The sequence below is a fragment of the Chelmon rostratus genome, chromosome 23 (assembly GCF_017976325.1).
Source record: "Chelmon rostratus isolate fCheRos1 chromosome 23, fCheRos1.pri, whole genome shotgun sequence".
In the NCBI taxonomy this organism is placed as follows: domain Eukaryota; kingdom Metazoa; phylum Chordata; class Actinopteri; order Chaetodontiformes; family Chaetodontidae; genus Chelmon; species Chelmon rostratus.
Window position 1 is genome coordinate 16930697 of NC_055680.1, and position 15414 is coordinate 16946110.

Sequence of the window (15414 nt, forward strand, 5' to 3'; positions counted from 1 at the left end):
GTGTATTATAATGAATACATATAATTTAAAAAAAAAACAACAACACAGTATTGTAATTGATTAATTAACGTAAAAAAAGACATTTCAGTGTTGCATTAGTAAGAATGACAATCTGTGTGTTTGAAGCAGCCCCCGCCGGAGGTTCAGTGGAGAAGGTGTTCAGCTGGCTGAACAGGTAACATCACTGCTGGACGTCCTTAAAAAGCAGGTTAAACTTCATAGAGTGCAACAGCAAAAACAAAGGGGAACAAAGGCCCCTGGATTGGGTGCCGTTGGTGTCTTGTCCCTCGCTGCCTGACAGAACAGTGACCTCTAGTGGTCCTCAGTGGTAAACACATTACAAGAAAAGGTTTACTAAATTCTTATAAACATTTATATCTTACAAATCCTCAGTTTACAGCTCACTAATGCAGTATATTAAAAGAAATAGTACAGTTTAAACATTTAAAGTTGTTTAGAATTAAATAATAAAGAGTATATACTGAATTAAGATCAACTGCCTGGTTCTCATTTGTTTTAACCTGCTCACAGGTTAACTGCAAGAGTTCACTTCACCTTTAAAAATGATTAACACAAGCTTTTGGTCAATTCATGCATGAGGGTTTTAGCCATCAGGGCACATGTGGGACCAACAGGGCTCAAGAACAATTACTCTGGATACTTGTAGTCTTCTTGGTAATATATTCCTTAATGTCAGTATTAACTGACACAGATCACCGAATCCTGCTCCACATATTAGCTAGAATTGGAAATAAGAGACGCTTGAGTCAGAGGACCTTGTTAAAAGTATTCATTTGTTTCACATTTTACAAAAACAAAAACAATCCATCCACCTGAAGGATATTGACAAAAACATACAGTAGTAGTACATCAGTACAATGTAGTGCAACATGTTTCACAGTCAGCAGGTACTTACATTAATCAGCCACAAGAGGGAAGCAACAGCTCTGATAATTCTGTACAGTCCAAAGTAATCCACATCCACTGAACATATTTACACCGAAGCACAGAGACACTGGAACAGGTTTTACTAGTGTGTCAACTCAATTCAGTTTGATCCAAATAACACGGTGTGAATTCAATCATAAATAAATAAACCACTTCCTGTGTGAGCTTCAGGTGGTTCAGATCAGTGATTCAAACAGGTAAAACTGCACTTCTGAGCTTTAGTTAAAAAAAAAACATTTAGCAGAACATGAAGCGTTTATTTCTGAAATCATGAATGTTTCAATCATTTCGAGTCCAGTTTAGATCAACTCTGGACAAGTGATCATTCAATCAGCCTTCGAAGTTTCTTTGATATGAATCATTTTCAAATGAAACAAAACACGAGTGAATTGAATGAAAAGCCTGTAAATCCCTGCGTGAGATGATCTGAGCGCTGAAAAGCTACCGGACTGAAAACATGTCAAGAAAATGATGCCACTCCCTCTGAACTAATGCCCGTCTAATGATCTAGAAAAGTCCCTGTTTACATCCTTTAACTGCGTGTCCCTCACCATATTCTGCATGTTAGCTTTGCATTTTACAACAAGCATAATTCAAATAATATCTTGTCAGAGTAGCACATATGATCACAGAAGATCTCTTGATTTATTGAACAATGCCCGCCTAATGTTTTCAGGACTTTGTGGTTGGTGAGAAGTTTGTGTGGCGTCAAAGCCTGATTGGCTGACGGGTTTTATCCCTTAAAGTAAATCAGCTAAAAGTAACGGCTAAAAAAATACTGAGAAACAATCAAACTCACCAAGAGTTAGATGAGACGATCAATAACACTCTCATGTTTGTGTATTAAATAAGAGGCTACAGACAGCAGCTGCTTATCTTAGCTTAGCATAAAGACTGGAAACAGGGGGAAACAGCTAGCCTAGCTCTCTCTCACTTAACACCCAGTACAAGCACAACTTCTTGTTTTTTAACCACCTAAGCAAAAGAAATATAACAAGTTAATTAGCGAGCTGCTTCCAATCTTTATGCTAAGCTAAGCTAACTGACTGTAGCTGCTTATTTAACATACAGATGTGAGAGTGGTATAAATATTCTAACTAATAGGCGAATATGTGCATTTCCCAAAATGTCAAAAATATTCCTTTGAATGGGAAGCGTTTATTTTCCTTCCTGTTTGTCATCAGTTTGAAAGCAGTGAAGTGGGATTCAGCTGCTCCGTCAGGGTGGAGCAAAGATCCAGGATCTGAATGGATCCAGAAAATGTGATGAGAGGGTAAGAAACGTGACACAGAGTGAGGTGTTGAGTAAATTGATGCTCCAGCTTGATGCTTGATTAGGATTAATTACTGTATTTCTCCTATTGGGTGTGAATTTATAAATTAAAGGCTAATTAAAACGTTCATCCCTCAGTCTCTCCACACAAAGACTCGACTGATGCCTGAATCTCATTACTTTTTTTGTTATCGTTTCATTTTGGGGCAGGAAAATTAAAAACGCAGCAGTTTAAATAAATGTTGTGCACAGAACAGCCTGAAACCATCAGGCTTTGAAACAACATGTTAGTCCGACAACAAAGAAGGGAACTACTGGCCAAAACAAACATTCTTCTGCTTCCTTTTGTCCGGCCTTTGCAAACTTAAATACATGTTTTCTTCTCTGCCTCCTCACCTCCCACCTCTACATCTTCTGTCGTCCCTCTTCATCCCTCCCTTTTTCCTCTTTCTCACCACAACGCTAACTCCTTTCCTCCTTCTCTTCATCCACTAGCCCTCTCACCTTCCTTCCTTACTTCCTTCTCTCTCTCCCTACGTGATGTTGGATATGGGGTCGCTGATTTTCAGACACTTCCAGTAGATGGTTCTTGCCATGGTGAACAGACCGAGCAGGATCAGCAGCACCCACGAAACGTAGATCCCTTTAGAGTTCTGGGCGGACTTCCACGTCCCGACCTGAGCACAGAGGCACAGACATGTGAAATGATCAGGAAGCACAAAGTCAATATATTTAATGTTTGACCTCATCGGGCTCAGGCTCGTTTATAGTAACTTATCTATAAAGTTTTTCATGTTCAAACTGATGACGCATGTCAGTGTCAGCTGTATATAATCACCCATCAGCTGCCATGTAAAGTAGTTCCAGCCTGTTTAACATCATTTTTAAAAGCAGATTTTTATGAGACATATTAGTGACTGTCAGACTTTAAGATTAATCATTCAGCTCATTTCATGTGACACACACCAGCAGGTGTAACACACTCGCAGAGGACAACACAGCTGAGCTGATGCTGATCTGTTGGATGTCGGTAAAAATGTTCAATAATATGAATGAATGTGTCCAGAATCAGTGATTATTAGGTACCCGGTGCACTACATTTACCTCACCACAGCCTTATTTGGGTGTCTGAAAACTCGTGTTTCCATTGACGTATTTTTTTGTTAGAGCAAGTGTAGTAAGTGTCTGTGTCCAAACATGATGAGTTTGGTGTCCATGTCCTACTCATTAAAGATGTCCTAAACGTCTGACGGTGTCCTGGTGCGTCAAGAAAAAGCTTGAAAACATTCAAAAATAAAAGCAACATTTTAGGAGTTCTTCGAAATAATTAGAAATGATTCTCAGCACTCACCATCAGTCCCGCGGTGGAGGCGGCGAGGACGACGAACAGCAGGAGGCACAGCAGGCTCCTCCTCCTGGGGTACCGCCGCCCAATAGAAGAGCTGGAAATAAAAGCCAGAAAAATATTTAACAACAGACCGGAACTGTGTGGGACTGTTTTATCTCAAGAGCTTTTCTCCTATTGAGGGACTCACACTTTTCGGCAGTGTGGACATCGAGCCAAGGTCCGGTCTGAAAACTCAGTCCACTGGAAGAGAGACAGAGGAGTGTGAAGCTGAATCTAATGTGTGTGTGTGTGTGTGTGTGTGTGTGTGTGTGTGTGTGTGCGTCCTACCAGGAATGTGTTGGAGCAGTGTCCACAGATGACCCGGATGCCGACAGGTTGATGCTGCGGTTCAGGACTGTCCCTGCCGATGTGAACTGGTCCCAGGTTGATGATGCGTTTACTGGCAGAAAAAAAAAACGGTGTTGACGTTGCTGAATATCACATGAATTCAGACCACACTGCATTGTTTAGATTCACTTCATCAGCATTATCTTGCAAGCAGCCGTTTTCAGTGAGGAGGCTCTGATAAAGCCACAGCACACCTCTCCAAACAACACACAAAGCTAGCAGCTAGCTGGTGAACATACTGGAACATTTAGCAGCTAAAAAGCCAGCTGTTCCCTGCAGGGGTTGGTAGAGACCAAAAGCAGAGCTACAAGGCCAAAAACACTTGGTCTCTGCTGCCACCAAGAGGCCAAAGAAATGCATTCAACTTTAAAATAAAAAGTTTTGCAGAAAAACATGTTTATATTTGTCAAAGTACTGAATACATATATATTTTTTGTTAAACGTATCTTCACAGTAACTTTCAAACACCGCGCAGCCTGATAGCTAACAGATCAGAAGTCCAGTAATTTTCCTGTTGTCTGATCCAGCATATCTTATTTCTGTCACTGTGTGTTTTGTCGGAGCCCTGACAGCCCCAGAGTCTGCCTGAACAACAGCAACCCAGCTGATCTGTGATTTCTAGCAGAGGAAATACAGTCCAGATGGCGCTTTGCTCTTTCAGATCTGTTTTTTTCCCCCCACGCAGTTCCACAGTTTCAAACCTGCGTTCACAGCTGACATGAGATTGTCATTTAGTAAACCTGCTGCGGCTGACAGCTCTCCTTTCTCGTTGATCCAAGACGCCTTCATTTTTGCAAAAAGCTTCGAAAAGATTTTAGCTGTACAAGCAGAGTCAGCAGCTCATCCATGACTGTGTGTCCAATGAATGAATGGCTTCTTCTGCACAGATGGTGTGATTACAAGCCAAAAGTGAGACGGGTGACAAATAGTCCCACACTGTTTCTCCGTCTCACCAGTATGGTCTCGGACAGGCGATCCTCTGCGAGGTGACTTTGCAAATCAGCAGACAGTTACACGGACAGCGGACATACTTCTTTCCAACAGGAGCGTTCTTTATCGGCTACAAAGAGAACGACCGAGACACAAAGGAGAGAGGAATAAGACAACACGTTTTCAGTTTCAGTGTCCAGGTTTTGCCCATGTTGGGGCTCTAAAATAGATCACAATGGTTCAATTTTGATCCCATCAGCAGAAATTCTGCACATATTCTCAGGTGGAAAGACTTCCTGAAAGGTTCATATTATATGGTTTCTGACGGCACTTGTTTTCAACCTTTAGATCTGTGAAAACATTTCTAACATGACAACAAGCTAATAAATGCATGACGTGATTCAATATCTGCAATTCAGCTGCAACACTGGCTAAAAATGTTCCGCATTTCTGTGGGAAAACTGAATCACTGTAGCTGCAGAAACAAACACGACACAGCAAATAAATCCTGTGTGTAATGTATAAACATACAATACTAATCATTTCTATGCAGCAGTACGATGCAGAAATACGGGAATCAAAGCACACAGTGTTTGGTGCACAAGCAAAACGTGTGTGTGTGTGTGTGTGTGTGTGTGTGTGTGTGTGTGTGTGATCCACCTCTGTGTGACTCACCGTAGCCTCGTTGCAGATGCTGCACTTCACCACATGCTGGTGCGTCTTTCCCTCCACTGATATGGCGCTCTGACAGACCCGACAGCTGATGATCGGAGTGCTGCTGCTGTCCGGGCTGCCCTGTGGCGAGTACGGGGGCGGAGCCTCACCTGGAACCACCGAGCTGGGGAACGGCACCAAACCTGGAGAGAGGGACAACCAGGAGGGAACTGTTACAGTTCAATGTCAGTACCATACCTGAGTTTCAGTACCAATACCTGAAAGATGAACTTTTTCAATACCAAACTCTGAGAAATATAAACATTTTTAATCAAAACCCCTTTTTTAAGCTACACCACAACTACACACGGTACCTTCATGGTCCCCAGAGGATGAATTGTAATAACTTTTCATCTACACCACCATCAGGTCAAAAGTTTTTTCAAATACTTTGGTTTATGGCCAAATTCCTGCAAACCTGAAGAAAGTCCCGTCAGCAGAACTTTGTGTTTATTGCTGTTAGTAACTGTTAGCATTCGAACACGCTACACTAAGGGTGTGGGCATGTTAGCATCGTCATTGTGAGAATGTTAGCATGCTGACTTTAGAGAGAGTTACAGGGTGTGTCACTCACTGAGCTGCTAGCATGGATGTAGACTCTTTGTCTCTTTATCTATAAAAGAAAACAAACTTCTCTCATGTTGGATGTCGCAAACAGTAAAACTGACTAGATGCTAGTTCAAATCAGGGTCTGTTTGAGCAAAGTAAACATTAAGAATCCAGGTTTTTCTGCAGAATACCACCCCCACCAACATTATAAAATCATGCACTTTTGATGAGTGTGACGGTTGTTTACACTCATCAACAGCTAAATTAGTCACAAAACAGGATGATACTGTCTGACCACACATTGGATTGCATCTTTCTTTACTTGACAGTTTTACCCATTTATTTTGCACATTAAGGCACAGAGTGGGTACACAGTCAGTTTCACAGCAGCCATAATCCTGATACAGAGATCAAAGCCTGTTGTTTCTGTGTCCTACAATCAAAACAAACCCCCACCCTCCCTGCTGTAACCCTCCTGGAGGACTCACCACAGCTGATACTGTGCCACATTAACTTCCCGTTCAAACATTAACCATCAACCTATATACAAGCAGCCAGCAGCAAATATTTTATAACAATTAGGTCAGTTATCATGGCTTTACTTATGAGTGACACACCCAAAGGCCAAACATTATCAAGTGTCACACAGGAAGGGAAGGAAGTCACAGTTAATAGGACACAACACAGGAAGAGGGATGATAATGCAGAATTAAAGCACATAAGAAGCCCAAATATGGTTTGAAGCATAGACTGGATGCCATGGTGAATAATCAAGTGTTTGAAACTGAGTTAGGGCTAATTATTTTCAATATTGAGTCATCTGTCAGTTCTATTTATGGGTTACCTCAATAACGACTTCTACCAGAAGATATTAAGTTTAAAACTATATAAGAAAAGCAGTGAACCATCACATTTGAGAAGCTGGACAATAAATAATAGACATAAATACCGACTCAAATTTCAAACTGCCCTGTCACAGCAGCCAGAGGGCCTGGATGAACTTTGACCCTGTGTCCAGTGACCAAACTGACCACAAATCAGTGTCGTTCGTTCTTTATAACACAGGCCAAACTTCAGCTTCACGTTACTTGCTATGTTTGGTATCACTGCCACTACATTGTAATAGCCTTAAAACGTTAATAACCTATTAACCTCATTATTTAAGGCAACAGCTAACGTTTGCAACACAGCTAGCTAGCTAGCTTGCATACTAAAATTAATACTAGCTAACATATGTTTACAAGTTGACGACATCCTGCAGCCTAAATGCAAACTAAACGTGTCTGCTTTGCTGTAAATGTGTCTGTATCGCCCTGGCTCGGGTGGCAAACGAAACAGCTGACATACTCTGAGGCTTGGACGGGTATCCATGCGAGCTGCCCCCGGGAGAGAAGCCGTTGGTCCCGTCGTGCTGCTCGGACAGCAGCGGCGACCGTTCCCCGTCCGCCATCGCTCTCGCCGGAGCCCGGCCTTTCGTAGCGCTCTACGGAGGAGTCCTTACGGTGGCGGAGAGCCTTGAGACCCCAGACAGAGATTTAAGAAAGGGTCGCTGAGGAGATTTCAACCCCAAAGCCTGTCAGTTTGGTGTTTTGACATCCACATGACACGGTCAGAACACTGAAGGCGGAAGCCGAAATAACAAAAACACCAGTCACATGACTGTGATCTGAGTCACGGTTGTGATGGACAGCGCGCTCCACCAATGAACGCGCATGATTGGAATAGGCGGGTTCAAAGACGCCAGCCAGAGCGGCGTTCAAGTGCTCATACAAAGTGTCCGATACGGCTGTGTAACGTCTCTGCGAGCACAGGACCAAGGTGGAGCAGGTGGAGGGCTGGTTTACGGCTTCTGTCGTTCCCGTCAGTAGTGGACGAAGTACTCAGATCCTCTACCTGAGTAAAATTAACAATACCACAGTGTAAAAATACTTGTTAGCAAGCAAAAGTCAAAATAAATAAAGTCTATCTTATCTTATCTTAAAAGTAAAAGTACTCCTTATGCATATTGGCCCCTTTCAGAGCATTTAATTATGGAGCCTTTGAGGTTCCAAAAGGTGATATATTTTTTATCTTATAGGTACAAACATAATTTAAAAAAAAAGTGAAAATGATTTATTATCACCAGGTGTACATGATGACCTCAGGTAAATCCCAGCAGAGCTTCAGCCTGAGCAGGTCTAATTAGCAACATAAGTGAAAACACCTGTGAGGGTCTGTGAGGCCTTTAATTCACAACACTGCATCACATTTAAAAAGATCATCAAGATATGTCTTGCGTGTAAAATCAAAGTAACTATGGCAGTTGAATAAACGTAGAGGAGAAAAACGACAATACTTCACTCTGAAATGAAGTATAAAGTAGTGTAAATTGGAATTACTTAAGTACAAGTATCTCAAAATTCAATGTACAGTAATTGAGAAGGCGAAATGTACTAAAGACTGTACAATATGGATTTATGTGGCTGCCTATAATTTTTATTGTTAAATAATTTCATACTCCACTGCAAATGTACCAGTTTTATTTTCACATTTTCAGTGTAATGCTTTCGAGAGGATGAGGAATGATTAAGGTCAAAGACTTGAGATGATTTTTCATTATTTTTATTTTATGTCTACACTAAATGAATGAGACATTGCTGTAAAATCTTTGATTTCACTGATGTTTACAATATAAACTTTATTTCACACAATTGAGACTAAAAACTTTATTTTCAAGGGAGAAACCTGAATGCATGAAAAGATTTTCAACTGCATAACTAAATATTTTACAAAACATGGTTAATATTCATAATTCACTGCTTTTACTGAGCTCTCCACTGAGGCCATTACAATCTTTTAGAGGTTAAATAAAAATAGAACAGAATTTCATCTTTGAAGTAAATAAAAGAGAACAAAGAAAAACAAATCATATCCAAAATGCAAAGAATTCAGTCTAAGGATGATTATCCAGTGATTATTTAATCAGCAGTGATTCATTCAAGGTTGAAACCATCAAAATCTGCCAAAAACAGGAAGGAGGAGCTGCTTCCAAAAGACACTGTAACACATAAAACACAGTTTGGCTGAAAATCACACCTTTCGATCCTTTATTTTACTCATATCTTTACAATCTGTTAATTGTGAATGCATGTGAACATGCACAAGTTTGCAGGTCTGAGTTTGAAGGAGTGAGTCTGGACGGGTCCACACAGCTGGATTGAACCGGTTTCTCTTTTACTGTTCAGAGTCTTGTGGTTTAAATGCTAAACACTACTTCCTTTATGTTACATCACCTCGTTTGTCGTTCACACAGGCAGCCTCCAGGATCCTGGACCCAGTTCTCTATGTCTCTTTGTGGTCCCCGTAGAGTCCCCTTTTCTCCCTCAAGCCCTGATCCTCACGAATTCCTGGTATAGATCACGTTGTAGTTTGAGCTTCCTCTAAGACAGTGATGGTTTTCACACGAAGCCGTATCATTTTGACACTATTGGAAATTGACTATGACAACAACTGTTTGTCAGATCTGATGGGAATCTATTGTCGGTAACAAGAAACATTTCCTCATACCAAACCATGGCCTGGTTTAGACGGCTGTTCCATATTTGCCTAAACAATCTTCCGTGTGGGTGACAGCCAACAGAGAAAGAGAGAGAGAGAAATGAGCGCCTGTGTGGAGGTACAAGTGTTGATGTTGGTACTGACTCGCTGTCATTGTGTGGAGAGACTCACTCGGTCACTATGCCGCCCTCCCTGCTGCTGCTGCTGCTGGTTTGTAGCACCCAGGCGTCTCATTTTTATGGGACAGTGATGACTTACTATCCAAAAAACACTTACGCAGCTGGATATATGGAGGTATGTACAGTTTCATTCTAATGCAATTTATTCACCCTTCGAAAGCTGATAAAGTGACAACAGTGTTTCGGGGATGTGGGAAGTCCTAAAAACACTGCTACAAAGGGGATCTCCAGCCTAATATAATGTATAATAAAGACTTTAACATCCCCAGGCCTGAACCATCGGAGGAAAACAGGATTTTATCAAGTCTTTTATCAACCTTTTTGTCTTCACTGTAATGTTACAGGTGGTCCTTCGCTATAAGCTGAGCTTCCACTCGTGCACAGACAGCGACTCGTGGACCTGCCTCAACTCGAGCTGCGGGGCAGGAAGCGTCGTTCTACACGAGGTGGACAAGGAGAGCAGCGGCGAGTGGTGTCAGAGAGAGGGGATCATGACTCGGCAGGTCCCCACCAACGCTGCCTTTCAGCTGGTGTGAGTGACACGTTGTGATTCACTGATTCACAAGAATCCTTGAAGGAAGAAGAGGCGCAGACTATCAGAGCTGCTGCCTGTGGCTTCATGCTTCATTCACACATTTGATTTTATGTTTTTTTATGTCAGCTGTACACGCCTGCAGTACACGAGTACACACAGAGTCTGTGCTGTGCAGTGAAACGATGACCTTCCACCACAGGTTAGATGGCGGTAACTGGATCAGTGGCATTAAAAACGGCATCGTGTTGTGGAGAGCTGTGACTACGGTGGAGGTGAGGAACCGGTCCGACACCGGCCGGGCCAACAGATCCCCCCAGACCACCGTCCTGCCGGCTGTGAGGTGAGCCCCCTCACCGTGTCACGCAAGCTGCTTTCTCATAAATAACAAGGCAAAATCAACCGGTTTCAGGAATCTTCTTAACAAAAAGGTGGATCTCTTTTGCTTTGTGTCTCTTTGAATGTTTGAGAAGTTTTTTTTCTGAACTGAAGAGAGGATCCGAGACACGTCCTAAACCTCTAACACTCACTAATTAACACGTTATCTCATTTCTTTTTATATCTTATATGTGGTTATGTGCCGGGCAAGGCATTCGTTGACTCAACTTCCTGTAAAACTACAATTAAACAAATGAACTTATTAGTAACTTTAGAAGTGTTGTCTCCCTTTGTTTCTGCTCTTCGTTCGACGTCTTCACACGCTCCTCCACATTGCTTGGATGCCTGATTCAGGCTTCAGTGCAAACAAGCGCAGGGAGTTTCCACAATGACAGCAGGAACAAATGGAGGCACTGAAGACAGACAGATGACCGCCAGAGCGAGGAGATAAGCGTGTGTGAGGAGCTCTTTCTCACACAGCGCCACCGAAGCGTAAAAGGCGTGAATGACAGGTTAGCCGAACAGCACGCGAGTGGTTCCTTAAAGCCGTCTATGTTTCTCCCTGTCAGAGTTCCTTCAAACTGTCCGAGAGATTTCCACCTGTTGGCGTTCGACCCGGACGGAGACGAGGTTCAATGCAGATATGGAAACAACTCGACGGAGGAGTGCAACCCCTGCACGCCGCCCTCCGTTCTCGACCTGTCATCAGTGAGTAGCCAGCAGGTCGACAGCATCCAGAGCTGAAGTCTTGGTGCTCGTGAGCAAAGTCAGGACACGATGCTATAACATCAGGAGCAGCCATGCTAGCGATGGAGCTTCACGGAAAGCAAAGCTGGCATGAAATGTTGTTTTTTTTTGTGAGAAATTTGGACATTTCCTGGTTCCCAGAGGATGAATCCTAATGACTTTCCCTGACTTTTCAACTAGCCATCTTTATTTTATGAATTTATGAATGATGACTAATGTTAGCATGCTAATATACTAAACTAAGATGGTGAGCATGGTAAACATTAACTGCTACACATTAGCATCTTAGCATTGCCACTGTCAGCATGCTAGCATGCTGATGTTAGCATTTAGCTCAGATTACAGCCTGGCAGAGCTGCTAGCGTGGCTGCAGAGTCCAAGTCTCGTTTTTACCAACTTGCCCCGTTAAAGTTCAGCTTGTTGTGATTCGGAGAAAACGTTGTGTTGTTTCCTGGAGCCCGAGCTGACGTGACTGCCTGACTCAGCAGGCGACAGTTGTTCGCCTGCAATCACTCGTGTGCTACCACAAGCTCAGGCTGTTCAGCGTTGCGTAAGTTAACATTCCATCAATGTAGAAAGAGTGAACAGGGTACGATAGCCAAGATGGGCTAATCCTGCAGCATCACCCTACAACAGTGTGCATGCATGTTCCAGTAAAGCCAGTGTGTGGGCACACCTAGAAAACAATAGGTTTATCTGGTATACATTTGTCAGAAAATCTGAGTCCCTGGCTGAGTATCATGTAAAAGTCTAGTTAAGTTAAGTTAAGTTAAAAGCATCAGCAGAATCATTGAAGCCTTCTCTTAAATAAACTAGAAACTGAAGTTTTTCTCTTTCATTACACCGATGAAATCCATGGCCTTGTCTTCCTCCTCCTCCGTTATCCGTTTGCAGTCTTGCTCGTTGTCATTCAGACCGAGCAATAGCAGCGTTGAAGGCCCGTACGCCGTTCAGCTGGTGATGGAGGACTTTCCCAGGCAGACCATCACCCTGACTCACACCAACGGGGAGCAGACGACGATAAGTCCCAACAACTCTCTAAGCCAACTCCCTGTCCAGTTTGTTCTAAGAGGTCCGATTCCACATTTTCACAGGCAAATACTTTAAGCTTAGTGCATGTTAGCTTAGCTGCTAACCATGAAAGGCACAAAATGTGTGTTTTCTGAATTGTCCCAGTGGATCCTGTGGTGCCATCCTGCACTGAGGGACTCTACCTGCCCAAGTTCCTGCCTCCGACCCCGGCCAGCAGATCCCAGCTGCACGCCCCTGTCAATCAGAGCCTGGAAATCAGCATCCGTGCCCAAGCAAATATCTCCACGTAAGTTCAAAACAAACATTTGGATAGATGTACAGATTCATGTTTCTCCGGTGGAACCTTCTTTATAGAAACTATTTCAAGTAGAAAGCTGCTTTGGTGAAGCCAGACTTCCTGTGTATCCAGACAAATTCACTTGTTTTTAGTCAGTTGGCAGATAATGTTGCTCATTTTGAGTAATATTTTCCCCAAGTTATTGCTTTTTTTCATGTTTTAGAGAGTCGAGTTTTTGCAGCGTAGCAGCCAAATGTCAGGGAGACGAAAACAGAGTTTGTCAGAAAAGACAACAAGACAAAACACAACAAAAAACCCCCAAAAGCATAACAGAGAATTGTGTCAATAGTTTCTATTCATGCAAATCGCTCGTTTTACATAAACTTCCTGTGGTTATTGTATTCACTATGTGGGTTAATTGCGCAGTTTATCAGTTGTTACGCATCAAATCTAAGTTACCCAGCATGCTAATGTTGGTTTTGCGAGGTTTTGGGCCACTTCGCAGTGCAAACAAGCCGTAAACACAACACTAACACATTGTGACACATCCAGCAGATACAGAGCAGCATTAGCATGAATTAGGGAGGCAAGCATCTGTTTCTTTAGCTGCTGAATGCTCCGCTGTGCTGCTGCTGACAGTGTTTATCTGCCGTTTGTGCTGAGCAGGTAGTGCACAGCGGGGTTTTTAGCTTTCTGCTGAACAGAAAGATGCTCCGGTGGAGATAAATGAGGTGAAAATTCTCTGTGGTTTTGTCACTGCAACTCCTTTTTAATTACACCTACTCATTTGATAGAAACTAAATGAAGGAGTAGAGCTGAGCGAGAAGGCGGGAAAGAAACTTCTCATCATTGTCGTGCTGGAATTTCATTTGTCGGCACCTGCGGGCGACTGGAGGCAGGAACCGGTTTTTAAAATGATTTAACTTGACATGCTTCTGTTCGTCTGTTTGTTAAAGTATCTCTGAGCTGCTGTTCAGTGGGCCGTACAACGTAAACCAGATGACGTCAGGAACAGGACAGTTCGTCCTGAGATGGACACCGTCCGAGGACCAGGATGGAGAAAGCCACCCAATCTGCTTCGTCGTCCAAGCTGTTTACAAGTCAGTCTTTTGTCTTCAGAAGGGAAAGGACTTAAAAAGTTGTTTTGGCGATATTTCATAAAGAAGCTCTTCCTTTATTTCCTCAGTTCAGTGAAGTATCACTCTGAGCTGCGATGCGTCGTCGTTACCGTTGGAGACGGTGAGCAGAGCTCTTTCCTTCGCTGATTTCAAACGCATGCACTCGTCGCCTCCAACCAGTCTTTTGTCCTGTCTTCTGTCAGCAGAGCCATCATTGAATGCAACCACAGAAAGTCCCACCACTCCTCCAGCAACTACACCAGGAACTCCACCGCCGTCCAATCAAAGTACGTCCACCATTCCATCACAACCGCATCACTGACAACCCGCCCTCAATCTGAAACGTCACACTTCACAGCAACCACGCCCTGACGCTCCACACACAAACAAAACAAGTTCTGTCAGTTTCAGGCCTCGATGTTCGTTTGTACTCGGTTAAACAAGCACTGACCTGCATTGTAACGTTGACTCACTGCGTCTCTAGTCGTCATCGGTCTGAGCGCGAGGATTTCCTCTTTGTCTCCGCTGTCCGCCGACAACCTCAGGACCATTGTCGAGCAACAGGTGAGTCTGCCTCGTGTCTCATCAGAGGTCCCGCCATGTGCAGAAACTGACATCCCATCATGTGTTTCCCCCTCCAGCTTAAAGATGAACTGGTGAGGCGAGGGCTGCCATCAGACATCATTCTTCGCCTCGTGAGCCATGCATAGGTGTGATCTACGACCTCGGCGGCCCCTGCTGGTTAAACGTGGCCGTTTGTTGGCTCCTGTTTATCTATGTATTTTATATTTATAGATCCCTTTAGGAAAATGGACATAAACGCTTCATACTGCTCTTCATGTTAATGTAGATGAGACAGGAAGCAGCCAAATCAAACTCATAGTTTAAACTGTGTGTGATGTCCATGATGAACAGAAGACGGCGGCAGGGATGGCCGCCGCGTCTCCAGCTCCTCCTCAGGTTCACCTTTTTCTTGTTTCATTTAGTTTTTACTTCTGCACCGTTTGACGTCTCAGATTCTCGTTTTAGCTTGCGTGACTTTCTTTTCGTGCACATTATTTGAGCTCTGCAGGAGAGTGAAGACTTTCACTGCTCATGACTGCTTCACTGTCACTGAACCCGAGACTGAACTGAGAACGTCAGGTGGTTTATGAAATCGTTTGCAGCTGAAAATTGCTTTTGTAAATGACTTCGACTCTTCGATTCTGGACTGATACACAAACCCTCAAGGACCAGAACTGTAAAATCCTGAGGTTGTAATGTGCAGCTTCAGAGTGTAAAAACAGGTTCTTCTTAAAGAAAGAAAAATAAAAATGTTTTTATCTGTGAACTGTCTTTGCTGCCACTGTCTCCACATTATGTACGCTGCAGACTTTGAACCCTGAAACATAATTAATCTATAGAATTGAGATCCCGTACAAATACAAACCCTTGAAAAAAGGCGAAAGGAGCCGGCGGAGTTTAAA

General features: G+C 43.1%; 2 protein-coding genes across 3 annotated transcripts; one reads left to right on the forward strand and one right to left on the reverse strand.

Annotated features, from left to right (window-relative positions):
- Positions 1-775: 775 nt before the first annotated feature.
- Positions 776-7770, reverse strand: LOC121626466 (type I phosphatidylinositol 4,5-bisphosphate 4-phosphatase-A-like). Its single transcript, XM_041964999.1, has 7 exons — positions 7496-7770; positions 5561-5742; positions 4909-5015; positions 3896-4007; positions 3756-3808; positions 3572-3662; positions 776-2897 (listed from the first exon to the last, which is right to left on the reverse strand). Exons 1-7 carry the CDS (start codon positions 7596-7598, stop codon positions 2754-2756), a joined length of 792 nt encoding a protein of 263 aa, XP_041820933.1. The 5' UTR covers positions 7599-7770; the 3' UTR covers positions 776-2753.
- Positions 7771-9786: 2016 nt separating this feature from the next.
- On the forward strand, positions 9787-15278 carry LOC121626403. 2 transcript variants are annotated; one of them, XM_041964893.1, is made up of 11 exons: positions 9787-9979; positions 10209-10396; positions 10599-10739; positions 11344-11482; positions 12416-12593; positions 12698-12839; positions 13787-13930; positions 14017-14069; positions 14152-14235; positions 14433-14512; positions 14590-15278. In XM_041964893.1, exons 1-11 carry the CDS (start codon positions 9866-9868, stop codon positions 14656-14658), a joined length of 1332 nt encoding a protein of 443 aa, XP_041820827.1. In that variant the 5' UTR covers positions 9787-9865; the 3' UTR covers positions 14659-15278. The 2 variants fall into 2 exon arrangements, with proteins under 2 accessions (XP_041820827.1, XP_041820828.1); XM_041964894.1 differs by having other exon boundaries at positions 9789-9979; positions 14155-14235.
- Positions 15279-15414: the final 136 nt, after the last annotated feature.

Excerpts from the sequence above, each read along its gene's own strand:
- LOC121626403 (XM_041964893.1), top strand. The coding sequence starts at position 9,866 with ATGCCGCCCTCCCTGCTGCTGCTGCTGCTGGTTTGTAGCACCCAGGCG. Across the intron at positions 12,594-12,697 it reads TGTCCAGTTTGTTCTAAGAG|TGGATCCTGTGGTGCCATCC; the intron begins GTCCGATTCCAC and ends GAATTGTCCCAG. Across the intron at positions 13,931-14,016 it reads GTCGTCCAAGCTGTTTACAA|TTCAGTGAAGTATCACTCTG; the intron begins GTCAGTCTTTTG and ends TTATTTCCTCAG.
- LOC121626466 (XM_041964999.1), bottom strand. The coding sequence starts at position 7,598 with ATGGCGGACGGGGAACGGTCGCCGCTGCTGTCCGAGCAGCACGACGGG. Across the intron at positions 5,016-5,560 it reads GCATCTGCAACGAGGCTACG|CCGATAAAGAACGCTCCTGT; the intron begins GTGAGTCACACA and ends TTCTCTTTGTAG. Across the intron at positions 4,008-4,908 it reads GCCTGTCCGAGACCATACTG|TAAACGCATCATCAACCTGG; the intron begins GTGAGACGGAGA and ends TTTTTCTGCCAG.